At 48.9% G+C, this 27,598-nt stretch overlaps 1 protein-coding gene across 1 annotated transcript in view; it reads left to right on the forward strand.

The window, feature by feature from the left end:
* Positions 1-11,899, forward strand: part of OTOG (otogelin) — a gene marked incomplete at its 5' end in the record, with an annotated part of 74,238 nt that extends 62,339 nt beyond the window's left edge. Inside the window, 13 exons of the mRNA XM_080688425.1 lie at positions 78-290; positions 873-977; positions 1,160-1,267; positions 1,688-1,789; positions 3,319-3,417; positions 4,213-4,253; positions 5,196-5,271; positions 5,369-5,547; positions 6,329-6,433; positions 6,633-6,752; positions 7,813-7,858; positions 10,151-10,230; positions 10,342-11,899. Of these exons, the coding sequence (XP_080544551.1) occupies positions 78-290; positions 873-977; positions 1,160-1,267; positions 1,688-1,789; positions 3,319-3,417; positions 4,213-4,253; positions 5,196-5,271; positions 5,369-5,547; positions 6,329-6,433; positions 6,633-6,752; positions 7,813-7,858; positions 10,151-10,230; positions 10,342-10,542 (1,475 nt within the window). The 3' untranslated portion in view covers positions 10,543-11,899. The remainder of the gene's footprint in view (positions 1-77; positions 291-872; positions 978-1,159; positions 1,268-1,687; positions 1,790-3,318; positions 3,418-4,212; positions 4,254-5,195; positions 5,272-5,368; positions 5,548-6,328; positions 6,434-6,632; positions 6,753-7,812; positions 7,859-10,150; positions 10,231-10,341) is intronic.
* Positions 11,900-27,598: the final 15,699 nt, after the last annotated feature.

The raw sequence follows: 27,598 nt of genomic DNA on the forward strand, positions 1-27,598 counted from the left end.
AGGGAGGGTCTAACCTGGGACAGTCTGGGTCTCCCCACCCTCCTGAGTCCCCTGTGCCCCCCACATCCCCACTGCAGCTTGCACAGACAGCACGGGGATGCCACGGGCTCTGGGGGAGACCTGGAACAGCTCCCTCAGCGGATGCTGCCAACACCAGTGCCAAGCTCAGGACACCATCGTCCCAGTGGACCTGGACTGCCCGGGCCCCCGCCCTGAGACCTGTCCCCGCTTTGGGGAGGTGGCCCTACTCCGGCCCACGGAGGATCCTTGCTGCCTGGGGGCTGTTTGTGGTGAGTCCCACTGTTCCCTTCCCTGGGCCTTGACTCTAAGACCGTTAAAAGGCTCCAGCTCTGACCCTGATGGATAGGACAAGTCTGGGGAAGTGGAAGTGTCTTGTGTTTGGTGGAGGAAGTTGGCGGGAGGGGGAGAACCCTGCCTGGGGGACAGGAGCCACACCTTACGGTGGGCAGGGCTTAAAAGCACAGGCTCTGGAGCCAGGCCGCCAGTGGACTCTTCCTCCACCATCTGGCAGCCTCGTGACATTGGTAGATCATTTAACATCCTCTGTGCTTCAGTCGATTCTCCTGTAGCAGGAGGCTGATAGCACCCACCTTCCGGGCTGTTGTGAGAATTACAGAAGTTAATACTGATCCAGAGCAGCCGCTGGCACGTGGCCCATTGGGTTGGATGTTAACTATTATTGCTCTTTTGTCCCAGTCACTGTCTGTGTGACCTTCAGAGGCTCCTTCTAGGAACGAGGGACCTGGGGGCTGGGAGGTGTCATGGGGACCAAGTGTCCAGGCTCTGGGCAGCGCTGGAGGCTGGGAAAAGTCCCGGCCTCCAGGTGACAGGCCCTGTGGCCCCTGTGCCAGTGTGTAACCAGACCCTATGTGAGGGCCTTGCCCCCACCTGCCGCCCAGGCCACCGACTCATCACCCACTTCCAGGAGGAATCCTGCTGCCCCAGCTACAGCTGTGGTGAGAGGTCGGGGGCTGGGAGAATGGGATACTGACCACCTGGGGGAGGCGGGAGCCTGCAGCTGGGGTAGGGGAGCAAGGACAGCTTTGGGGATTGGGTTCTGGCTGAAGATTAGGGTGGGTGGCCCGGTGTGGCCAGGCAGGGTCTGCTCCCAGTGCCTCAATTCTGTTTTTTTCCCCAGAGTGTGACCCAGACCAGTGTGAGGCTGAGGTGATCCCCAGCTGCCGCCAGGACCAGATCCTGATCACTGGCCGCCTGGGGGATTCATGCTGCTCCTACTACTTCTGCGGTGGGTGGGCAAGCCATCAGACGTCAGCATGCACACCTGGGCCACAGCCACCCCTTCCTCACCCCGGCTTCCTTGGGTGGTGGGGAGGAAAGAATGGGGGTCATCGGGTGGGGTGGGCACAGGAGAAGGTGAGGTCCCTGTCCAGAGAGAAGTGTAGGAGAGAGAGGAAACTGATCCCCTGCGGATGACTGAGCACGAGGAAGTCGGTGCTCACTCAGTGCAAGACTTAGGTGGACACGGAGAACGTCCGCGTTCTGACTCCGGGACAAGCCACGGGGGACCATGAACCACTGCTCTTAGTCTAGCCCCATCCCACCTGGATTTTCAAAGGGTCCCACCACCTAGCCACCTGTCCTCTCCCAACCCCCCACCCCACAAGGGGGGCTGCCTGTGACCACAGTGGCCCCTCTCCCCTCTCAGTCTGTGGCGACTGTCCAGATCCGATCCCCGAGTGTCAGGAAGGGGAGGCGCTCACTGTGGACAGCAACACCACGGAGCTCTGCTGCCCTCTGTACCAGTGTGGTGAGTCCCGGCGGGATGTGGCCACGGCTGGAAGGAGCTCGTGGGTCCTGTATGTGTCACCGGGCCCTTCCCAGAGTCCCCCACAGGACACTGAGGGTGTTACCCTGTCCCAGTCTTCATTGTGCTTTCATTACAAAAGCCCTATATCTGCCTCGTAGGAAGTACAAAATCCAAGTGAAAATACTATATTCCTGCCTCTCAGGTATCCTACAGTCAACATTTCCATCCATATCCTTGGGATACTCTCTATGCCTTTATGTGTGTGTGCTTTACCAAAAGGACGCCACCTGGACATGCTCTTTTTTAACCAGCTGTGAACACGTGACCTTCACCTTTCCACATTAATAGAATTTTTAAGTTATCTCATACCCAGTCCACAATTCTCCTGGCTTGTCCAACCCAAGATCCAGTCCAGGACCACACGTTAATGTTATGTCTCTTAAACATATTTTAATCTAGCACAGGTCTCTTTTTCTGTGTGACACTAAATTGTAGGGCCTGGCTGTGGTCCTGCTGAAAGTCCCACCGTCTGGATTTATCCACGTGTTTCCTCTCAGGACTGTTCATCTTGCTTTCCTGTCCTATGCACTTCCTGTAAACCGGAAGTTAAGACCTAAGACTTGGTGGGTTCAACTAAAATGTTTTCTAACTGGAGCGTGCACGAGCTTCATAGTACATCCCACCAGGAGACACATACTGCATGGCTGAGCCACTGTCACTGGTGTGAACGTTGGCCCTGGATTAGGGTGGGGACTGTCACCTTCCTCCATCTGACATTTATATGTTTCCTTTTTCAACCAGAAAGTAACCCATTACTTGGACACTGTACAATGTCCTTCCTCCTCTCTGCTTCATACTTTTGTGAAACACCAGTTGACAATGCTTACCTGTGCCAATAATTTTTTTAGTAAATCAGACAAGTCTTACGGTCTTTCCCCTTCAGCGTTGACCTTTGTACCTCTCCTCCCCACTAAAAAAGTTGAGCCTAGAGATTTCCTCACTCCTTGTCTTGCTCTCTCCATTCATGAGCGTGGCCGAGGAACCCTCTGCTAAGAGGGACCAGCCTGAATAACAGTAGGAAGGGAGTGTGAGCCTGGAGTGTGGCTGAAGCAGAACAGCTTGGGCGGCTGCAAGTGGTGATGTCCACCGGTGGGAAGGGTGTGCTCTCCTCCAGAGGGAACTGCTCTGGTCAGTGGAGCTTATTCTGGTCACTGGCTCCCCTCTGATCGCTACTCCTCAGGGTGACCTTATCCAGAGGCAGAGGCCCAGTTGAGTGACCTTAAGGTTCTGCCATTGCCACATCATAATTCCTCCTGGAGCAGAAGTAGGGCCTCCCAAGGTAGTTCTGCAGGGACACTCCGGGATCCCAGACTTCTCCCCTGGACTCCAGCCCAGGAGGGTGTCTGAGGAAATTGGGGGGACCCAAGGAGAAGCTGGAGGTACTCCCTCCTTAGCCGATGTTGCATTTCTGAGGATTCACGCTCCAAGTTGCCTGCAGCTGATGTGTCCCCTGCCTCCCCTCCGTGCAGTGTGTGAGAACTTCCGCTGCCCCCACGTGCAGTGTGGCATGGGCACTGCCCTGGTGGAGGTGTGGAGCCCAGACCGCTGCTGCCCCTACAAGTCCTGCGGTAAGTCCTGACAGGGCAGCCTCTCCCAAAGGCGGAGATCCAGGGCCCCTTTCCATCAACAAAGTCTTTATTGCAACTAGTAATATAATTTTGTTAAATTCACCTCAAATCCTTTGGGGAAGTAGGTGGGCATGTCATGTCAATGATCAATCATGAACACCGGTGAGCTTTATATAAAAATGTAATTTCTAAAAAGAGTTGAGCCTGGCCTGTGTGGCTCAGTGGTCGAGTCGGCCCATGAACCAGGAGGTCACGGTTCTATTCCCAGTCATGGCACATGCCTGGGCTGTGGGCTCGATCTCCAGTAGGGGGCGTGCAGGAGGCAGCCTATCCATGATTCTCACCATTGATGTGTCTGTCTCTCTCTCCCTCTTTCTCTCTTTGAAATCAATAAAAACATGTTTTAAAAAGAGTCAAGAAATTCTATTTTGCACCTGGATATTTTGCTTGTCTTTTTCTGGGCCTGGATGTAAACTTCATGAAGGCAGGGGTTTTAGTCTGTCTCAGTCATTGCTTTGTCCCCAGAGCACAGAGGAAAGCTCGGCATAGAGTAGGCACTTAAAGCCACCTGCTGCGTGCGTTTCCCAGAAGAGTGTTTCACAGCCACTCTGCCCTGGAGCACCTTGCCCTGAAGCTGGAGCTGCTGACTCCCTTAAGTTTGCTAGTGGTGCCTCAGCTAGGGGCGTGGAGTCAGGCTGAAGGAGGGCTGCGCCTGCAGTGAGGCGTCTGGAGGCCCAAAGGTCCTCCACCTGGACATCTCTGGTGAGGTGGGTCCTGGCCCCTTCTGTTTTTCAGAGTGTGACTGCGACACAATCCCAGTGCCCCGGTGCCATCTGGTATGTAGAGCCTGCCCCTCCCCTGGCCTGCCCCGTTTCCTTTCCTCCCTCCCCACCCCTTCCCCTGGAGACCCTGTTCCTTCCATCTAGGACACAGAGCCTTGGTTGCAGGTCAGTATTCGAGTCCTAAGCCCTGTTCTCTGGGCACAGTGCCCTTATTTGTAAAGTGGGCATGGTCATGCTTCAGAGTTGTGAGGATTAAGTACCATGATGATGAAGATGGGGATGATAAGGATGCTGATGATGATGATGGCGGGGATGGGGAGGATGGTGAAGACGATGATAATGGTGATGATGATACTTACGATGGCAGCTAATATTAATTGAGAGCTAACTATATGCCAGGCACTCTCCTAGGGCTTTTATGTATATTATCACATTAATTCTCATGACAACCCAATGATTCTATGATTAACTCAATTTTACGGAAACACAAGGACACTAAGGTTAAGGTCATGTAGCTAGTAATCACAGTGCCAGGATCGGGAGTCAGGAAATCTGCCAAGTTAGTTTAAAGTTATGTTTTTCACATAATTTTATGAATTATATGTATCCCCCCCCCCCCAAACCTCAACATGCATCTCCTCTCACTTTGCCTCCTGTCCCATCCTCTCTCTCTCTCTCTCTTCAACGGGTGAAGGAAGAAGGGAAGTAGCATGAGCCCAGCGAGATGCTGTGCCGCAGCCATGCATTGGTCCCCTATTGATGGGCCAGTGGGTGCTCAGAGTAACAGGAGAGGACTGAGGCCCGGAGAAGACACTGGGGTGCTCCTCAGCAGGGGACCTCGGTGGGAGGGTGACTGAGCTCACAGGGTGCCAAGGGTCCCCAGTCCCTTCTCCACCGCTGCAAGGAGAGAGAGAGGGGGGCTCAGGTGGCAGACTTATCCCGAGGGCAGGGCTGGGCCTTCCCACCCAGGGTGCTGACCACCTCTGCCCCACCCAGTGGGAGAAGTCCCAGCTGGACGAGGAGTTCATGCACAGTGAGGAGAACGTGTGTGGCTGCGCCAAATACGAGTGCGGTGAGCAGGGAGGTAGAGCCAGGGTGAGTGAGCCATGGGTGGGGCGGGGTGGGTGCTGGGCTCTTGGTGACTGGGGCCACCCTGCATGCCCATGCAGTGAAGGCTGCCGTATGCCTGAGCCGAGAGCTGGGGGTGATGCAGCCGGGCCAGACGGTGGTGGAGCTCTCGGCTGATGGCGTGTGCCACACCTCGCGCTGCACTGACCTGCTGGACCCTCTCACTGGCTTCTACCAGATCAACACCACCTCTGTGCTGTGTGACGTCCACTGCGAGGCGGTAGGGGGCAGCATGGGACGGGGAGGGGGCACGTTAGAAGGGCTGGCCTGGCAGAGCCTAGGTGCTCCAAGAACCAGAGGGGCCCTCCAGCTCTCCCCAAGCCCTCCAGACAAGTCTAGAGCGTGGGCATTAGGGGCTCCGGAAACCTCTGTGGCAAGTGCTGGAAACAGGGCTGGGGTGGGCGAGGCCAGGAGGGGAACAGCGGGAGTGAAGGCCTGGCAAGGGTGGGGGTTTGACCGAGAACACATTTATGAAGCGCCTCCCATGGCTGGCATATCCCCTAGTTTTTTTATTTCTGTGTTTGCGTTGCGGCCATCATTTGTTGAACACTTCTCCATGCCCGATGCTTAGGATAGTTACTGGCTTCTAGTGAGGCTAAAGAAATACTAATTGAACAAACAGGCTTAGAATTGTTCCTGTTTTTCAGATGAAAAAACTGAGGGTTAGGGAGGTCCAGTCCTTTGTCAAAAGTCCCACAGGAACTGGGACTCAGCTTGAGGTCTATCTGGAACCGAAACTGGCACCCGTAATTACCAGCGATGCTGTCTTCGAAAGGGGTGGGGGGGCTCTTTATCACTGGGGCTGAGCCCAGGAACTGCAGCAAAGGAACCACAGAGTAGACGTGGGATGACCTTCCTGCCCGAGATGGAAGGAGCCTGGGGTCCCCTTCCTGAGCATCTGCAGAGGCCCTGCTCTGGGCTCAGAGACAAGAGACAGTGAGAGAGGCAGGAGGGCAGAGGTGGGCATGTGCTGAGCCCATCCCGTCCTCCCTGTCCTGCAGAACCAGGAGTATGAGCACCCGCGGGACCTGGCGGCCTGCTGCGGCTCCTGCAGGAACGTGTCCTGCCTCTTCACTTTCCCCAACGGCACCACCTCCCTGTTCTTGGTATGCAACCCCTTAAATGCCCACCTAGGAAGGGGTTCCAGCAGGAGACACCGAGGACCAGGACCCAGGGCTGGGTACAGATAGGGTCCTGGGCAGTACCAGGTTTGGGGCTGCACCTGTCTTTGGAGCTATACCCTATTGGTTCACTCGGGCCATCCATCTGGCCACGGTCCCCATCGCCCACCTCTGTGCCCTCCAGCCCGGGGCATCCTGGATTGCAGAGTGCGCCCGCCACCACTGCAGCAGCACCCCCCTGGGCGCCGTGCTTGTCCGCTCGCCCATCAGCTGCCCACCGCTCAATGAGACTGAGTGTGCCAAGGTCAGTGTCAGCCTCCCCCGCTGCAGCATGGCCTGAGGCCAGGGGCATCGGCTCTCTTACTAGTGGGGTGGGGAGAGGTCCTTTGTGCAGAGTGTGGGAGGAGGGGTTCCCAGAGCCTGTGCCTGCCCCGCCACCCCAGCTCCACATCTCTCCATGCATTTTGGCTCTGACCACCTCACACATCACAGGGCAACACACAGATACACACAAATATACACTGTTACAGACACACCACCACAGACAGTCGACTGCTCACACACACCACACACTCCGCGGGGACATTAACAGCTCAATATGCCAGTGCACACATCACTCACTATCACACACCACAGCACTTTTGCACTAGTGTGGACAGCTGTCACTATGGGTACACCCCTAGGATAAGGATTTCCTGGAGGGTTTGGGGTTATTGTTAAATTATTAAAGCTCCTGAGATGAATATTGGCATTTAAAGATTTCTGACCTTACCTAGAAAATAAATACACACACACAGTCATACTCTCATACACACAATAACACATGTACACACACATATATGCTCACAAAATCACACACATATAGAAACTCACACTTATTCACAAAGAACTGTCATATCCATTGTCTTATCCATTTCACAGTAGAGGAGGAGGGCTCTAAGGGAGAATTGCTCCCATTTTAGAAATGGGGAAATTAAGCCCAGAAGAAAGGGACAACTTATCCAGGGCTGAGACAGAGCCCAGGCTGTTCACCCAAGTGTCAGCTACTGCCCCCACTCCCTCCCTGGGGGGAGCTGCCACTGGAAAGCATCACCTTAACCTGGGCTCCAGCCTCAGTGAGAGTCACAGACAGTCTTAGTGCCAATGTCCCAACCAGTCAGCTCACACCTGTGGCTCTCCCATGGCCAGCCCAGGGCCCCCTTCTTCCTCTGGCCAAGGCCTGATGGCCAGCAGGACCTGGAGGTCCTGCCTGGGGCATCATGGGAGAAAAGGAGTCAAGTCCCTGGGACTCTTTGCCTCTTGCTGGGATCATGGCTCCTGATCTGGACAGGATCTTCCACCCACCTCCCCTCTTCTCCCTCCAGGTTGGGGGCTCAGTGGTACCTTCCCTGGAAGGATGCTGCAGGACATGTGAGTGATCATGGTGGAGACACAGGGGTGAGGGGCTCTGGTTGGGGGAGAGCATGTCATGAGGGGGCTAGAAGGCCAGGCCCTGGCCTGGCACCTCTGGTGGTGGCTCTTCGGGGGTGAGTAGATGAAGGGATAATCCCTCCACCACGAGGTTCAGGCACTGGCACACATAGGCAGCTGGGCAGAGGCCATGCTCACATTCCTGTCCCAACAGCAAGGCTTCTGCTTCTTGTTGGAGACAAGGACATTGGGATATTGAGTCCAGGAGGTCAGTAGCCCACTGGCCTGCCCCAGCCAAGGCCCCCAGCCCAGATGCCCACCACCACCACATGAATTCTCCCTGTGGCCAGGAGCCCTGTCTTGGAGGGGCCTCGTGGGTGGGATTCAGACTCCCTGTGGAGTCTGAGTGAGAAGTCTGTGCAACTGTCCTCACACCTGGCCCTGGACCTGCAGCCCCAGCCATATAGGCATGCATGGCCCGATCAGCCTTAGCGCCTGTGCCACATGCCTCCCCTCCCCCTCGGGTCCCAGACCCTTCCTTGGAGGGCTGTAGAATGTGAGACTTTTTATGATCACCTCACATACTCCAAGGAAGTTGGGCTCAGTGCCTCACTGGCTGATCTCTGACCCACAACTCATGTTCCCTGAATATCCCGTGTGCCCCCATGTGACCTGCAACCCGTGTCCCTCTCCCCAGGTTCCCCGGGGACCCTGTTTCCCGTGGTCCCCGTTAGCCCCGCCTCTCCTCCACGGGTTAGTGTCCACTGCCACCCAGGTACTCCTCTCGGGAGCCCACGGAACTGGAGGCGGGCAGCCGCATTGCTATTTCCAACAATATCCCTTCTGCTAGGTGCCCCCAGCTCTGGGGGTGGGGGTGGGGAGGGTGGCACCCCTGCTCCCTGCCTCTGGCAGAGGCCTTTCGGCCAACAGTGCATGCTGGGTAGCAAGCTGTGCCCCCTGGGCTTGCATGGGAATGCTTCAGCGGTGCCCGCTCACCTGGCGCCCACCAATGCCCAATGCTGTCACCGCTTTGCTCCCACTGGTCACTCAGCCAGTCTCATTCCGGACCCAGGGGCCATGGCCAGGACAGCACTCAGTTCTCCTGCCTTGTGGGAGCACAGAGAGTGGACAAAGTCAGCTTAGCTCTGGCTGGGAGTCCTCCTGCCGCTGTGGTGGGAAACCTGTAGTGAGGCCCGAGGACAGAAGAAAGAATTCCCCCCATTTCCAGAAGGCACCTGCGGTCACAGCAAGTCCATGCACCTGGCAAATATTAACTGAGCACCAATGTGCCAGGCCCTGTTCTAGGCACTGTGGACACAGGATAAATCAGGCCTCGCGGAGCTGCCATTTTAGTGGGGGAGACAGAATGACTAGTAAAATACAGTGTATAATAGAGGGGATGCCTCTGGTTTTATGGGGACGGAAGCTTATGCAATGTGGAGGCCCTCATTCAGAAAAAGAACAAAAACTTACAAAGCCAGATTGAAGTATGAAAGTAAATATTTATTTAGAATGAGGACAGAACTCACAACAAACTGTGGAAGAGGCCGTGCAGAAGGCTCTACAGCTTACACTTCAGCAGCATAATCAGCAGTGCATCTCTGAGCAGGTGGTGACACTGTCCCGGGCAGAAACCATCTGGGGAGGGGTCAGGAAGGAGGACTGGTGCAGGGAGAGGTGCCATTCCAAGAAGGGATTCATGGTAGGCCATTGGTGAGGAGATACTTGAGCAGTTGAGGGCATGAATGAGCCACGTGATTATTGTCTGTGGGAGGCATGGTCCAGGCAGAGGAAACAGCACTGCTATCAGTTTCCATCCCTGCAGTAGATATGGAAACCATGTGAGCCTGCTGTGTGCATGCATGATACTCAGGACGGGGGTTACCTTCATTCAAGAAATTGCAGAATCTTAATGCTAGAATCCCTCTTGAATAGAAAAGCTGAAAATCAGACGGGTGAGGTCACCAATGGAGGTTAGAGACAGATGTTGGGACTGGGGTGGGGAGGCATCCTGCCTGTCCCCAAATCCTTCTCTTCCCTAGCCCAGAGCCCCCGAGGCCATCCCAGGCACCTTCCTCTGTCTCCTCTGCCTTCCGTGCCTCCGTGCCTCCATCTCCTTCCAGGCCTCTGAGTTAAAAGCTTGCCCTCTGATGGGGAGGGGCTCTAATGCATGGGCACTAACGCTGCCAGAGGGACCCTCCAGCATGACACTAACTGCCCCAGTCTGGCCCATCCTGCTGCCACTGGAAGCACTTTTCAGCCACGGCCACCTCACCCACCCTGTCCCCCTAGGTAAAGAGGATGGGCGCTCTTGCAAGAAAGTGACCATCCGCATGACCATCCGCAAGAATGAATGCAGGAGCAACACCCCTGTGCGTGGCATCCAAAGGCAGTGGGGGAGGGGCAGCCAAAGATGGGGAAGGGGAGGGGGGTTGGAGAGGTGGGAGCTACACAGGCCGCCTCACGGGCTTGCCCATCCCCAGGTGAACCTAGTGTCCTGTGATGGGAGGTGCCCATCCGCCAGCATCTACAACTACAACATCAACACCTATGCCCGCTTCTGCAAGTGCTGCCGAGAGGTGGGCCTGCAGCGGCGCTCCGTGCAGCTCTTCTGTGCCACCAACGCCACCTGGGTGCCCTACACAGTGCAGGAGCCCACCGACTGTGCCTGCCAGTGGTCCTGAGGCCTGGGGCTGGGGCTGGGGCTGGCCGGGCCACCTCCCATCACCCCTGCTTTCAGTTTCCAGCTGGCCTGTGGGTGGGGGAGGGGACACTTCAGGTGTGGAGAGCTGGTTCATGCGGAGCCTGGAATGAGCAGAGGCACAGAGAGTGACCAGAACAGGCCACACCTGCCCATCCTGCCTCCCTCTCTAGGCTGCCCCTCCTCCACACTTGGGAAAGTGCCACAGCGGAGGGCTTGGGGAACTCAACTCTGTCTCTGGCTTGAGGTCTGGAATGGGCCCTGGGTCAGGGCAGCAGCCCTGCACATCCGTGACTCTGGCCACAGTGCTTTTGGTGGAGGGGGTGAGAGCTTTTCTAGGAAGCTGGGATCAGAGCTGGACCCAAGACCAAGTGCAGGGTCAGGATGTGGGAGCCCAGTCTCTTTCTTGGCCACGGAGAACCTCAGACACAGTAAAAGGAAAGAGGGCTTTAATTGCAACACACGGCCTGCATAGAGCTGCCCAGAAGGAATTCCCAGAAGCAAAAAGGGCAGGTTCCTGGGCCTAGTCTCACCAACATCTGTGAGCTCAGACCCAGAGACTGAGGAGAGGGCTCAGTGACATTCAAGTCCCCTGAGTGCCCTGGGATTCTGTTATTGACATTGTGATTTGGGAAAGGTTTAGAAGAGCAGGCCCATGCCTACTCCATACCACCCCCAGCCCCCATCCACCACAGCTGGCCTTCCTGGCAGGAGGGCTGGCTCTTGTGGGTGGTGATGGGAGGGAATGACTTCCTCAGAGCTAGGGCCCAGCACAGCTCCTCTCAGTATTGCTGGACAGCCCACCCTCCAAGGTCATAGATTTTCAATGGGTACCTTCAGCCTGCGAGGGCAGCTCGGCTTTGCAGTGGCCATTTCTCTAAGGACATAGCGGCGTTGGTGTCTGCAGGGACTTCAGGTGGATTTTGTGGTTCAGCTGGTTCTCAGCTCACTACTTCCTGGGCCTGATAACAGGAGAGCACCTGTCAGTGGGAAATGCAAGCCCTGTGTGTGCCGCCCGATTCTCTGAGCATCTGTCAGACCCTTGTCTCTGAACCAGAGTTTCTCCCCTAAAACCAGGGCCAGGGCCCCTTCCACACCCTACTCTGCTACCCACACCCATACACACATCCACCACCAGGTCACTTGTGCTCCTGGATCCAAACAGCATGAACATGAGGTTGTTCTGGCCAGCACCGTCCTGTATATCTGGTTGTGTGTGGTTGTCCTGTGCCCCCAGAGTTGGGTTAGGGTTCTGTACCAGGATGGTCCCCAGCTGTTCCTGCAGACTCTCTGCTCCTGTACCTGTATTCTGTTTGATATCCAATAAACCATGGGAAGACATCGAGCCTCTGAGCATCTCTGAGGGTGTCTGGTGTGCTTTGAATCTGAATGAGTTTCAGCTGTGAAGACCCTATTTTATGGCCCCAGAGGTCATCCTGACTTCTGCCCCACCCATGCCCAGCACTGTGCCGCACACAGGACAGGTCCTAAGTTGGTATCTGTTGGTTGGAATTGGACTGATTCCTAGGGGGAGGGGTGGGAAGAAGGAAGAGGATATTGGGAGCTGGGAAGCTGGCACCCAGGTAAGGGGCCTGGGGAATGGTCCCAGCTCTGTGGGGCCAGGGCACATGCCTCTCACATAGGATGTGAATGGCAGGTCCTGAGGGTAAGTTTCATGTCTCAATGTCTCTGTATCTATTTTCCCATTGTCTCATAAAGCTCAGTAAGTTTTTGCAACCACTGTTGACTGTGCTGGGGTTAGAGAGAATCCAGAGAATAGCCTCAAGACTCAAGGGGTATCTATAGCATCTCTCCAACCCTTGTTTCCTCTCCACTCTGTGCGTGACTTAAAGCTTAAGAAAACCCCAGAGGCCACACAGACTGGTAAGAAATAGAAGCCCATGGTGGGAGGGTGGAGGGCAAAGGGGTCAACTATACAGTGATAGGAGGCTAGACTTTGGGTGGCGGGCACACAGTGGCATGCACAAATGATGTGTTATAGGGTTGTACACTTGAAACTTATATAATTTTATTAACCAATGTCACCAAAATAAATTTACTTAAAAAAAAAAAAAGGGAGAAACAGAAGCCGAGGTCCCAGCCACTCGGAGAGCTGGTATCAAGCTGGGCGAGCTGGGCGGCTGCCTAGCCTGCAGCCCCCTGTGACGTATTTGCAAACACGAGGGGTTTTGAGCCCCAGAACCATCCCATTCTCCTTGCTTGGGGCTCAAGTTCCAGCCTCAATTTTCTGGGCTTAATCCTCTTCCTGTGGAAATCAATAAGGACATTGTGATGGAATGATTCACGTTCAAGGTCAGGCCGGAGCAAATTGGAGGCGACATGCTGATTTTACTGCCCTCACTGAGCAGAGAGCCAATCCCGCTCACAGACCCCTTAACCCTTTCCTCACCACTCCCATCAACTGTGTCAGCACCTGCCCAGCTTTAGCCTCCTCCCCAAGGGCTAGGTCCCCAAGGCCTGGTTACCCATGTGTGGCCCTGCCTTTCACATTTCCCCAAGGAGTCTCCCACACTTGTCATAGTGGTTCGGGGAAGGCAGATGGCAGTCACAGATGGAATCAAACAGGAACAACTTCAAGTTAAGATCAAACGTGTGTAAATTCATTGGCCATATCTTGCCCCAGAAGCAGAAAGTTTTCCACTTCCAACCCTCTGTTCAGGGTTCCAGGCCTCCTCTTCCCTGCTTTCCTGGGTTGTCCCATTTTGGGAGATGGAGGAGAAGGGGAACCAAATTCCTTTTTAATGGATAGCAAGTCAGATATTTTCTGTGGTTCAAATATGATAGTTTATTTGAGAGAGAGAGAGAGAGAGAGAGAGAGAGAGAGAGAGAGAGAGAGAGAGAGAGACTGAAACCTTGCATCCAAAATGATTCAGAGACCCTGGCTCCTCTGTCTTGGGATTCTAGCATTATCAGCAAGAGCCTTCCAAAGGCACCATGCTCATCTGCATCAAGCCAGCCCTGGGAGGAGTGCAGGGAACATGCTCTGGAGGTTTGGGGGTGCCTGACTGAAAGTGGCTTGCTTTTATCACACTGGCCAGAACTCATGTGCAAGGCCACACCTAACTGCAAGGGAAGCTGGGAAATGTAGTCCAGCTCTGCCCAGGAAGGAGAGGAGATGCATCTGGGGGACAGTGTCTTCAGTGAGGAAGTGGAGATCGTGCAGACAACTCCAGGAGTTTAGCTGAGAAGGGCAGAAGAGGGATAAGGGATGAGGTAAAAAAAAAAAAAAAAAAGGTTTATTTGCTGGTTTGAAGAAGGCAGTGACTTGACCATATGTCCTGGAAGAAGCCAGTGGAAAGAGAAGAAAGTTTTTGCTGGGAGAGACATCAAGGGTCTCAGAGGGCCTGGGGCTGGGACAGTGATGGATAAAGGCACCTCTAGCTGGGCAGTCCCCAATGTCTATGTCCCCAGTGTCTAACACAGAGCACTGGAAAATGAGTAGGAACATGCCTTTAAACTTGGAAGTGAGGAGTCCGGGCAGCAAAAAGTTAAAGGGTATATAGGGGTGGACAGCGCCAGGGAGCCAGGTCTTCCCCCCTCCCCCCCACTACTGTGGTGGTGCCAACTAATCCCCTGCAGCAGGCAGGAGGCCTGCACAGCTGTCTCTCCCACCCAGCCCTTTGTCCAGCGGTCCTGGCAGCCCAGGGAATGGGAGGAGAGGGAATAAGGAGGGTAACAGGATGGGTTCAACTGCTGCAACCTTGGAGAGAGCTGAGCCATTCTCTAGGCTTGCCACTCAGCCCTCACTTACCATGAAGACCCACCTCCCTGTGGACCAGTGCCCCCCAGCCATCTGGACCCAAACTCCATCCCTGCTCCTCCCACACAGGTCTATTCCTGCCTCTGACCTTTACCCGAGGCCTTTGCCTCATCTGGAATGCCCTTCTCCTCCATATTCCTAGATAGTTCTTGCCTAACCTTCACACCCGTCTTGAAACTCCGGCCCACAGGATTCTTCTCTTCAGCCCCTGGCCCCACCACACCCCTAGATTCTGCTCGTCTGGGGCATATTGCTGGCCTATGCCTATGCTCTGCTTAGAGCAGGGGGATGTAGTCCTGGTTCACACATTCATTCATTCTTCACCTACATTTCCTTCACAACAGATGAGGAAGCTAAGGCCCAGAGAGGTTAGGCAGCTGCACCGCTGGAGAGTGGAGGAGCCAGGATTTGAGTCCATGCTGTGTAACTCCAGAGCCCACATTCAGACTTTCCTTTCCAACCAGGAGGAAGCATGAAGAGGATCGGTGGGGGCCCATTAGCTCATTCTCTAGGACCCTTCCTCCAGGAAGCCAGAGGGGGCAGTGAAAAGGGGTTTCTAGTCTCTCTTCAGCCAATTACCAGTTAGAGGACGTTGGCAAATTTCAAGCGTCAGTCCTCTGTTGTGAGAAGGAGTGACAGGTTCTGCATCCCAGGGTTGGCATGGGGGTCAAGTGAGATCATGGATGGCAACGGGCTGGACAACTGCAGAGGCTGTGGCCATGTGTGAGGCTGCCCGGCTGAGCCAGGAGATCCCAGCCCAGTTGTGCCCAGGGCAGGAGAAGAGCAGGAACAAAGAGCCCTACCCAGCCCTAGCCCACCTTTCACCCAAGAGCTCTGGGGCTCACCGCGAAGCCTTTGCCTCTGCGGCACCCCAACCAACTGTAGATCCTGCCTTATTCTACCTGAACTAAATCATGATTTATAGGTTGTTGGAGCTGAAGGAGGAGCAGGGTGCAGTGAAGGAGCCTGGGTTAGGGGACAGACTCTGTCTCTGAATAGTGGTGTGATTTATTCTCTCCAAATCTCAGTTTCCTTGTCATTAAAATGGGAATGAGAATCTGGCCAAGTGATGGTGAGAATGTTTATGGATAAAGCTCCTGGCCTATACTAGGCATTTAATGAATGGAGCTATTGTTACCACTATGGACAGAACCTTGGAAATCATCTTCTTGGAACTCCAAGTTTTCAGGAGCAAGACACTGATTCTAGAAAGAGGGTGACTCAGCCAAGGTCTTACTGCAAAATGAGCAATGGTGAAGGCAGCACCAGACTCTAAACCCAGTGTTCCTTTCCTTGCCTCCTCCAGGGAGTCTTCCCTGAGCTCCAACTCAGGCTGGGCCTTCCCGCTGTGACCTCACAGCCTCCGCTATCTGAATCACCCACTGGGCCTTTGGAGACCTCTGTCTCCTTCTAAGACAGGAAACTCGCCAGAGAGAGCTCATGCCTTTTGCTCTTGCCCTTGCTTCCCCAACAGTAACTATCTCAAGGCCAGATCCTCTCCAAGGTATTCAGACCCCTCTGGGGTCATTCCTGGGACTTGGCTGAGCTGGGTGACATTACCTCCCAGGATGGAGGGGAGAGAGAAGCAAGAGAGGGAAGGGTTAAAAGCTCGGCAGCTGGGGAGGGCAGCCTGCAGAAGGCCCAGCCCAGCACTGGGAGGCCTGGGCCATTCCATTCCTTTGCAGATCAGTTACACCCAGCTGTCTCCCTCCCCACCTCAGTGCCCCTTGGATTAGGCGGGAAAGGATCCCCGGCCTGCAGCCTGCACACGGCCCGTGGGGAACAGCGCCTGCAGCCCACGCCTCCACGACAGCTGCTGAGTGTCAGGCAAGAACATAGATCAGCAGGATCCTGGCAGAGGTGCCCCAGCCCAGGCCCTGCCCCCAACATGTGCAGAAGGGGCCCCCTCAGGAGAAAGGGGGTCTGTAAGGGATTTGGGAGGTACAGGGAAGGGACTGCTCCCAAAAATATCTCTTCTGCCCATATGTCACTATGCCTCCAATTCCACCATTAGACATCTCAGAAGCTTCAGGTCTCCCAAAGATACCAATTAAAAATGACACTCCATGATGTAGCTGGCAACCTTATGCACTACTTGCTGGGAATGGCTTGGTAAAATGTATGAACATTTTATTATACAAAGAATACATGAAGTCCCTCAAAAATGTCTATTCCTTTGTCCATTAGTTTCACTGAGGACTTTAACTCAAAGAAGTACTTAAGTTACATAGTTTATAACATGGGAAAAAAATATTGTGGAATATAGTTGCTTGATAAAAAAAAAACACAATTATTGCCATGAATATTCTTAAAATACTCACATGAAAAGCTACATGAAATATACAGGACAATTTTAAACTAGAAAATATCAGTACCTGTAATGAAAAGCATGGTATAGTTGCATCAGTAGGCCAGATAGATGGAGTTTCTGGAAGCTATACAGAAAAAAAACAAAAACTTATACAGGTTGGACAGGCTGCCTGAGGTCTAATCCTGGCTGCTTCCCTCACTAGTTCTGTGGCCTTGGCAAGTTACTGAACATCTCTGAGCTTCAGTTTCCTCCGCTGTAAACTGGAATAATAGTTACAATAGTTGTGAGAATTATGTGGGAAATATCCTTGTGATCCCACTAGCAAAGGAACCAGCATCCACCTAGTGAGTGAATGGTTATGGTATGTCTCCCACCCCCCAAGCCACAGGACCAATTCTGATTAACCTAGACTTTGATTATAAACTAGAGGCCCAGTGCACGAAATTCATGCACGGGTACAGTCCCTAGGCCTGGCTGGTGATCAAAGTGTGAATGTCTGGCATGGAAGGGCAGGTCCCAGCTAATCCCTGAGCCCTGGGCAGCACCTGGGCCCCCGGGACCCCAAGCATCCCTCCACCTGAGTCATCAGCCCTCCGCCCACTCCCTCAGTGCCTGGGAGCCAGGCAGCAGCCCCGCCTCCCACTGCCACCGCTGGTCACCATCTGTGGGGCAATCAGCAGGGCGATTGGGCCCCACTCGCACATGCCTTGGCCTGGCACCACCTGTTCACCTGCTCCGCCATCCCACTGTGGTCCCGCTCTCGTCAGGGCCCATTGGGGCCGGCAGCGCCTCCACTACCGCTGCTGCCAGCACCGCATTGCCAATGCCCACCATGTTCCGCGCCGCCCCCTGGTAGTCAGCGCATGTCATAGCGAGCGGTCAAACTCCTGGTGGAGGAGACAATTTGCAAATTAGGCTTTTATTATATAGGATAGTATCAGTCAATTAAAACTCACTAGCTATTTGAAAATAATAGACAAACCCAAAATGGCGTCTAAGTTGAGATGGCAGTGGAAATTTTGCTCAGTGAAACACATCAATTTAAGAAACAGGAAGGACATGAACAGTATTCTAATCGACATTCCCAGGATGATTCATGAAGATAATTCAGTGTCCATAAAATAGAAGAATTATATGTGAAAGCACAATCAGAAAGCAAAAAAAAAATAGTTTTTAGAAACTGAAAATGTACATGACCTCACAGCACAGTAACCTGCGATTATAGTCCTACCTACAACTATGAACAACTAGAAAGTTGGACAAAATACATGAAATATGTGTTTTTAGACATTGGACAGCAGGCAATGCAGGGCTGGGACCCCCAAGAGAAGGGAAACAAGTGATAGGAGTCTTGCTAGAAAACCGCCACTTTCTATCTGGAAGCATTTGCTGGACCAAGGCACAGAGAGGAAGCAGCGCAGCAGTGCATGGTGGTCTCACTGAGTTGAAGCGACAGAGATCAAATTCAGGAAGTCTGACAGACTGGAATTTGTGTGACGGAGGCCAGAGTAGAGGGAGCTGTGCAGAGAAAGGGCTCCAGAAATCTGTGTAGATTAAGTCTGTTGCTGAATAATAGGTAGCACGCATGTAGGGTAGAAATCCATAAAGCTGAGCAAAGAACTACTGGGTCATTTGTAAGCTGAGCAAGTCTTAGAGCTACACAGGGCTGAGGGGCATTCAAGTTCTTACCAGCCAGAGTGGAGAGACCTCACTGAACATCCAGGGCACTTTGTTGACCTTCTAGAAAGGGTCACACCTTAGAAATAGGACTAACTTAGTCCTAGAGTAAATCTTACCCTTAACTGGCCCTAATTAAGTTTTGAAACAAACCTCAAATTGACCATGCTGATATGTAAGTAACTTAACTATAAGATATAACAAAGTCTAAATATTCTTTAGGACTGTGGTCGGCAAACTGTGGCTCGTGAGCCACATGTGGCTCTTTGGCCCCTTGAGTGTGGCTCTTCCACAAAATACCATGGCCTAGGAGAGTCTATTTTGAAGAAGTGGCATTAGAAGAAGTTTAAGTTTAAAAAATTTGCCTCTCAAAAGAAATTTCAATAGTTGTACTGTTGATATTTGGCTCTATTGACTAATGAGTTTGCTGACAACTGCTTTAGGAGAACAAGTCCACTCAACAACATAATAATAATGTACAAAGTTCAATAAAAAAATTACTAGATATGCAACAAAGCTGGAAAATGTGATTCATAGCAAGGAGGAAACTCAGTCAATAGAAAAAGACATGGAAATTACAAAGGTGATATTAGCAGATAAGAACTATTATAAATAACTATTCCAAATATGCTCAAGAGTGTAGAGGAAAAAAATACAATCATGAGGAAAGAAATGGAAGGTGTAAAAAACAGAAAATGGAACTTCTAGAGATGAAAACACAAACTTTAAATGAAAATGGGTTTAACAACAGATTAGAGACTTCAGAAGACATAAGAGAAATGATCCAAATTGAATTAAAGACTGAAAGAAAGGCTGAAAAAAATAAACAGAGCCTCAGTGGCCTGTAAAATAATATAAAGATATCTCAAATCTATATAACTTAAGATCCAGAAGGAGAGAAGAAGGGAAAGAAAAATTATCTTAAGAAATAATGGCTGAATCTAGAATATATAGAGAACTCCTACAATTCAATAACAAAGAAACAAACTACACAAATTTTAAAAGGGCAAAGGGCTTGAATAGACATTTCTCCAAAGAAGATATACAAATGGCAATAAGCACAAGAAAAGCTGCTCACACTGACCTAACTGACACTTAAAGAAAACTCCACTCACCAGCAGATGAATACTCATTCTTTTCAAGTGCACATAAAACACTCAAGAGAGAACATATTCTGGACTACTAAACAAACCTCGAGAAAATTGTTTAAAAATTTGAAATTGTATAAGTATGTTCTCTTACCGAACAGAATTAAACTAGAATTTAATAATAATAAAATAAAGATGTCTGGGAAATCCATAAATATTTGTAATTTAAACATGTATTTATAATTAACCCATCAGTCAAAGAGGAAGCTGTAAGAGAAATTAGAAGACATTTTGAATTGAATGAAAATGGAAATACAACAAATTAAAATGAGTGGGGCATAGCCAAAGTACTGTGCAGGTGGATATTTGTAGCATTAAATGCCTATGTTTAAAAAAAAGAAGAGTGAGGAGAAACCAAGATGGCGGCAGAGGTAAACACCTAAACTGCTGCCTCGCACAACAATTTCAAAACTACAACTAAAAGACAAAACGGACATCATCCAGAACCACAGGAAGGCTGGCTGAGTGGAAATTCTACAACTAGAAGGAAAGAGAAAAGCACACTGAGACTCAGAGGAGCTGCAGGAAACAGAGGTACTGAGACGCGCACGTGGAGAGGACTGGCAACTGAGTTTGTGGCTGGCTTTCTCAAGCGGGAGGGAGACAAAAGCTCCCAACTGTGCTTAACTCCAGTTCCAGGCAAGACTCTGGGGACCCAGACTCATACGGGGTGAAACCGGACTGTCAGGAAAGAGAAAAGCACACTGAGACTCAGAGGAACTGTGGAAGGCAGAGGTATCGAGGCGCGTGCAGAGAGGACAGGCAACTGAGTGTGTGGCTGGCTTTCTCAAGCAGGAGGGAGACAAAAGCTGCCGACTGCACTGAACTCCAGTTCTGGGTGAGACTCTGGGGACCCAGACTCATTTGGGGAGAAACTGGACTGTCTGGCAGCAAGGGGAAATTGAGGGCGGCTTTCTCTCAGAGGTGCTTGCAGTGATTACCACGGGACACTGAGACACAGGGACCTATTAGAGCAGGGCTGATGGGAAACCAATGCTGTCTGCTCCACCCTGAGACTCCGCCCCATTCAAGCTGAGCACAGAGGCTTTTGCAAGTCTTCTCCCATAAGGATGTCTCCAGCACAGAAGTTCTCCCAGCGTAGACACAGCTGATCCTCACAGCCAATTGGCCTGGAGGTCAATTCCTCCCAGTTATACCAACAACAATCAAGACTTAACTACAACAAGACTGTGCACATAGCCCACAAAGGGGTGTACCAAGAGTGTCCACCTCAGGTAACTGGGGAGGCTGAGCCACTGGGCCCTATAGGACACCTAGCACACAAAGCCACTCTATCAACTCAGGGAAGCAGCCAAAATGCAGAGACAAAGAAAGAGATCACAAATGAAAGAAATGGAGGAAAGCAAATGACTGGATATAGAGTTCAAAACCACGGTTATAAGGTTTTTCAAGAATTTTCTAGAAAAGGCCGATAAATTTAGTGAGACCCTCGAGGATATGAAAAAGGACCAACTAGAAATTAAACATACACTGACTGAAATAAAAAATATTATACAGAGATCCAACAGCAGACTAGAGGATCGCAAGAATCAAGTCAAAGATCTGAAATACAAAGAAGCAAAAAAACACTCAAGTGGGAAAGCAAAAAGAAAAAAGAATCTAAAAAAATGAAGATAGTGTAAGGAGCCTCTGGGACAACTTCAAGCGTACCAACATCAAAATTATGGGGTTGCCAGAAGAAGAGAGAGAGCAAGATACTGAAAACCTATTTGAAGAAATAATGACCAAAAACTTCCCCCACCTGGTGAAAGAAATAGACTTACAAGTCCAGGAAGTGCACAGAACCCCAAACAAAAGGAATCCAAAGAGGACCACACCAAGACACATCATAATTAAAATGCCAAGAGCAAAAGACAAAGAGAGAATATTAAAAGCAGCAAGAGAAAAACAGTTAGTTACCTACAAGGGAGCACCCACACGAATGTCAGCTGATTTCTCAACAGAAACTATGCAGGCCAGAAGGGAGTGGCAAGAAATTTTCAATGTGATGAATAGCAAGAACCTACAACCAAGATTACTCTACCCAGCAAAGCTATCATTCAGAATTGAAGGTCAGATAAAGAGCTTCACAGATAAGAAAAAGCTAAAGGAGTGCATCACCACCAAACCAGTATTATATGAAATGCTGAAAGGTACTCTTTAAGAAGAGGAAGAAGAAGAAAAAGGTAAAGATAAAAATTATGAACAAAAAATACATATCTATCAACAAGTGAATCTAAAAATCAAGTGAATAAAAAAATCTGATGAACAGAATAAACTTGTGAATATAATAGAATCAGGGGCATAGAAAGGGAGTGGACTGACAATTCTCGGAAGGAAAGGGGTGTGGGGGGTGCGGGAATAGACTAGACAAAAATCGTACACCTATGGATGAGGACAGTGTGGAGGGGGGGAGTAAGGGCAGAGGGTGGGGTGGGAACCAGGTGGAGGGGAACTATGGGGAAAAAAAGAGGAACAATTGTAATAATCTGAACAATAAAGATTTATTAAATTTAAAAAAATTTAGAAAACAAAAAGAAATAAAATAAATAATAATAAAAAACAGAAAAAAAGAATAAACTAAATCCAAAGCAAGGAGAAGGAGGATAATAATAAAGATAAGAGGAGAAATCAATGGAATTAAAAAGGAAAAAGTTATAGAGAAAAATTCAATAAATTCAAAGCTGGTTCTTTGACATGATCAATAAAACTGATAAACTTCTAGAGAGACTAAGATAAAGGAGAGATGATCTAAATTATCAATATCAGGGATAAAGGAGGGACATTGCTACAGATCTTACAAACACTAAAGCAGAACAAGATATTGTGAAAACATAATGCCAGGTCTGGCCAGTATAGCAATGATTTGAGCGTCGACCCATGAACTAAGAGTTCATCGTTAGATTCCCGATTGGGGCACATGTCTGGGGTTACGGGCTCAATTCCCAGTAGGGGGCATGAGGGAGGTAGCCAATTGATGTTTCTCTCTCATTGATATTTCTATCTCTCTATCCTTCTCCCTTCCTCTCTCTCTAAAATCAATAAAAACATATTTAATAAAAAACATTATGCCAATAAATTTAATAATGCAAAATAAATGGAAAAATTTCTTAAACACACAAACTATTAACTGTCACTCAAGAAGAATTAGACAATCTGAACAATAATGTATCTGTTGAAGAAATTTAATTAGTAAATGAAGACTTTCCAAGAAAGAAAACCCCAGGACCAGATAGTTTCACTGGCAAATTCTACTAAATATTAAGGAAGAAATAATAGCAATTACATGCAAACTCTTTTGGGAAATTAAGGAGGAGGGACTAGTTCCCAACTCACTTTATGTGGCCAGCATTATGTGGCCTGGTAGTGAAACCAGAAAAGAACATTATTGAAATAACAAATGACAGACACAATATTGCTCATGGATATAGATACAAATATTCTTAAGAGAATATTAGAATATAAAAATCCAGCAATATAGAAAAAGACCAGTATATCATGACCAAGTGGAGCTTATCCCAAGTATGCAATTTTAGTTCAACATTTAAAAATAAGTGGAACAGAGAAAATCACTGTCAACAGAAGACCAAGAAAAAACAATATTTCAATAAATGCAGAAAAATCATCAGGCAAAATTCAACATTTATTCATGATAAAAACTGTCAGAAAACTGAGAATAGAAGGAAATTTCCTTAATCTGGGAATAAATAAAGGGCAAAACATTCTACAAGCATTACCATACACGTTTAGAATGAAATGATGAAAGACTAAATGCTTTCCCCTTAAATTTGAGAACAAAGGTAAGATATCTATCTGTTCTCACGACTTCTATTTGACATTGTGCTGGAAGGTCTCCCCAGTGAAGTAAGGCAAGAAAAAGAAGAAAAGGAATACAGATTGGAGAGGAAAAAATAAAACTGGCTCTATTTACGGATGACATGGTTATCTCTGTGGAAAATACCAAAGAATCAACAAAGAAGCAATGGAACTCATAAGTGAGTTTAACAAGGTTGTAAGATACAAGGGCAACATATCACCAATAAAGGATTTGAAATTACAATTTAAAATAAGTTATGGTGTCAGCTATGGCTATCATAACAAAAATACAATAGACTGGGTGGCTTAAATAATAGAAATTTATTTTCTCATAATTCTAGAGGTCAGGGAATCCAAAGTCAAGGTGCAGGGTGATTTGATTCTTAATCCTCCTGCGTTGTCACTAATATTTTGTCACAAGCAACAGTGAAGGTTGATGGAGAAGAGCCTGCAAGAAGGGCCCTTATTTTTGCAGCAATTTGTTTTAAAGACTTGCTTCATTAAATAAGTCAGACAGAGAAGGACAAATACACATATGATCACATGCTCATATACACAGAAAATGGATTGGTGGTTGGCAGGGGTGTGGGGTGGGAGAAATGGGTAAAGGGGGTCAAAAGGTACAAACTTTCAGTTTATAAAATAAATAAGGTCTACAGATTGGAGAAGAAAAAAACAAACCTGACTATTTGCAGATGACATCGTTATCTCTGTGGAACATCCCAAAGAATCAACAAAGAAGCGATAATATTTTGCAGTTACTAGTAGATTGGGGCCCTGTGAGTGGGTTCCCGTCACTGGGGATGTAATGTGCCGCATGGGAACTAGAGTTAATAATACTGTACTGCATATTTGAAAGTGGTTAAGAGTGTAGATCTTAAATGTTCTCACCACAAGAAAAAAAAATGTGACTACATGTTGTGACGGATGTTAACTAGACTGATTATGGTGATTATTTTGCAATATATAAAAATATTGAGCCATTGTGTTGTACACCTGAAACTAATATAATGTTATGTGTCAATTATACCTCAATTAAAAATAAGAAAATAAAGTCATTTGATGTGTCAAAATCTTTTTTAAATTATCTCTATTCTTTTACCTCTTTCTGTGGCACCTAGACCTCATCTCCTCATACTCTGCCATAGGTCAGCACATGCTCACATCCTGTCTCTGCTTGGAGGGTCCTGCCTTTCCTCAGATTTCAGACTGCGTGGTTACCCCGAAACCTCCACTCTCTGGTGGGCTGTTAGTTATCTCCTGCTACATAAATTATCCCCAGACATAGCAGCTTAAAGCAACACACAGCTGTTTACAGTTGTGAGTGCGCAAAACACAGAATTTATTCTTGTATTATTACTTATTAATCATTGTATTATTTTCAAAACAAACAACTGTAAACCTACTTTTGCCCCACCCTGTATTTTGAGGGAATTCCTGGCACTGTTTTTCAGTTCACTGATTTAGTCTTCAGTATGTCCATCAGGTCTTCAATTATTGCCCCCTTCCAATGAGGTTCTTATTCCTAAGAAAACATGAGAGTTTTAAAAATCGAATTTAATGTGTTATATATGATGATTTATGCACGCTCTTAAAACAACAGTCCCCCAACCACGATGATTGATTACAATAACAGTTTTATTTCTCATTTGTCCAACAGTCTGAGCAGTCTGAAGCATACTGGGTAGCTCCCCTCAGAGTTTCTCCTCCAAGTACTGAAGTGAAGGTCCTCCCATCTTATGCCACCATCTCCACGTTTGGCTGCCAGGTCACTCTGAAAGGGGAAGAGAGAGCATAAAAACTCCTCTAGAAGTTCCACACATTACTTTTGCCAACTTCCTAGTGATGGGAACCCAGTTACATGGACCCAACCTAACTGCAAGGAGCTAGAGATATAGTTTCCTGGTGAGCACAGAGAAGGGATTGGTGAGCATGTGTGATTCAGTCTCTGCCATGTTATTCTTTACATACGAGAGCCTCTCAAATATCTCTGAATATAGTAATTAAAATCACAAGTTCTTTTATATTGTCATCAGGAACTATGTGGGTTTTTTTTGTGGGGGGGGGGTTTCCTGTGATTGTTCAGTTTAATGACTATTTCAATCTGTTGTACAATCTAATCTAGTCTGTCTTAAATCTTCCAGAATGTACTCAGGACTTGTTGGTGATTGCTATCCCTTTTTCTGGCTGTCCAGGGCTACTGTGGTTTTGTTTTTAGTTTTTACATTTCTTCTGTTATTGCAATAATATTTTGGCAATAAGATGAACAAGAGATAGTAATTTTTATAACCTCCTACTGGTCTGTAAGTAATTTCATGTTTGAGGTGCTCTAGGAACTGGTAATGGTGCTTCCTTGCAATGAGCTCAAAGATTTCCTCAATCACAGAAGATCATGATAGATCTTAGATAGTGGCTTAGATATTGATTTTGTTTTTTCTTTTTCTTTCTTTTTTTTTAAAAATAAATCTTTATTCAGATTATTACAATTATTTCTCCTTTTTCCCCCCATAGCTCCCCTCCACCCATTTCCCACCCCACCTTCTGCCCTTACCTCCCCCCCACTGTCCTCATCCATAGGTGTATGATTTTTGTCCATTCTCTTCATGAACCCCCCATACCCCTTTCCCCCTGAGAATTATCAGTCCACTCCCTTTCTATGCCCCTGATTCTATTATATTCACCAGATTATTCTGTTCCTCAGGTTTTTAATTCACTTGATTTTTAGGTTCGCTTGTTGATAGATATGTATTTGTTGTTCATAATTTTTCTTCTTCCTCTTCTTTAAGAATACCTTTCAGCATTTCATATAATACTGGTTTGGTGGTGATGAACTCCTTCAGCTTTTTCTTATCTGTGAAGCTCTTTATCTGCCCTTCAATTCTGAATGATAGCTTTGCTGGGTAGAGTAATCTTGGTTGTAGGTTCTTGCTATTCATCACATTGAAAATTTCTTGCCACTCCCGTCTGGCCTGCATAGTTTCTGTTGAGAAGTCAGCTGACATTCGTATGGGTGCTCCCTTGTAGGTAATTAACTGTTTTTCTCTTGCTGCTTTTAATATTCTCTCTTTGTCTTTTGCTCTTGGCATTTTAATGATGATGTGTCTTGGTGTGGTCCTCTTTGGATTCCTTTTGTTTGGGGTTCTGTGGGCTTCCTGGACTTGTAAGTCTATTTCTTTCATCAGGTGGGGGAAGTTTTCGGTCATTATTTCTTCAAATAGGTTTTCAGTATCTTGCTCTCTCTCTTCTTCTGGCACCCCCATAATTCTGATGTTGGTACGCTTGAAGTTGTCCCAGAGTCTTCTTACACCATCTTCAACTTTTTGGATTTTTTTTTTTTGCTTTTTGCTTTTTCGGTTGAGTGTTTTTTGCTTCTTTGTATTTCAATTCTTTGACTTGATTTTTGTGTTCCTCTAGTCTGTTTCTGGGTCTCTGTATAATATTTTTTATTTCAGTCAGTGTATGTTTAATTTCTAGTTGGTCCTTTTTCATATCTTCGAGGGTCTCGTTATATTTATTGGCCTTTTCTAGGATATTCTTGAAAAGCCTTATAACCGTGGTTTTGAATTCTATATCCAGTCATTTTTTTTCCTCCATTTCTTTCGTTTGTGATCTGATTCTTTGACCCCGCATTTTCATTGATTCCCTGAGTTGGTAAGGTAGATATTTGTGCTAGGTTTCCAATATGGCCCAGTGGGTCTGCTTCCCCAGTTAACCTGAGGTGGACACTCTTGGTGCACCCCTTTGTGGACTGTGTGTACAGCCTTGTTGTAATTAAGTCTTTATTGTTGTTGGTATCACTGGGAAGAATTGACCTCCGGGCCAGTTGGCTGTAAGGATCAGCAGTGTCTATGCTGGGAGAAGTTTGGTGCTGGAGACAGCCTTATAGGATTAGACTTGCCAAATTGCAATAGCCTCTGTGCTCAGCTTGGATGGGGTGGAGTCTCAGTCTTGGCTTACTGTCAGCCTTGCCCTTGCGCGCATGTGCGCTTTCAGTCCTCCGCCTTCCCCAGCTCGAGTCTCTGCCTGAGAGTCCAGACTCCCCCCACAAGAGCGTGGGTCCCCAGGGGCTCGCCTGGAACTGGGGTTCACTGCAGTCAGAACTGGGGCTCAGTGCCGTCAGGAGCCTCTGACTCCCTTCCACTAGGGAAAGCCTGTGGCAACCTCCGCAGCCTTTGTGCGCACTGGCCCGCGTGCGCCTTCAGACTTCTGCCTTTCCCAGCTCGAGTCTCCGCCCGAGAGTCCAGACTCCCCCCGTAAGAGTGTGGGTCCCCAGGGGTTCGCCCGGAACTGGGGTTCAGTGCAGTCA

This window comes from Plecotus auritus (genome assembly GCF_963455305.1).
Source record: "Plecotus auritus genome assembly, chromosome: 9".
Classification (NCBI taxonomy): Eukaryota; Metazoa; Chordata; class Mammalia; order Chiroptera; family Vespertilionidae; genus Plecotus; species Plecotus auritus.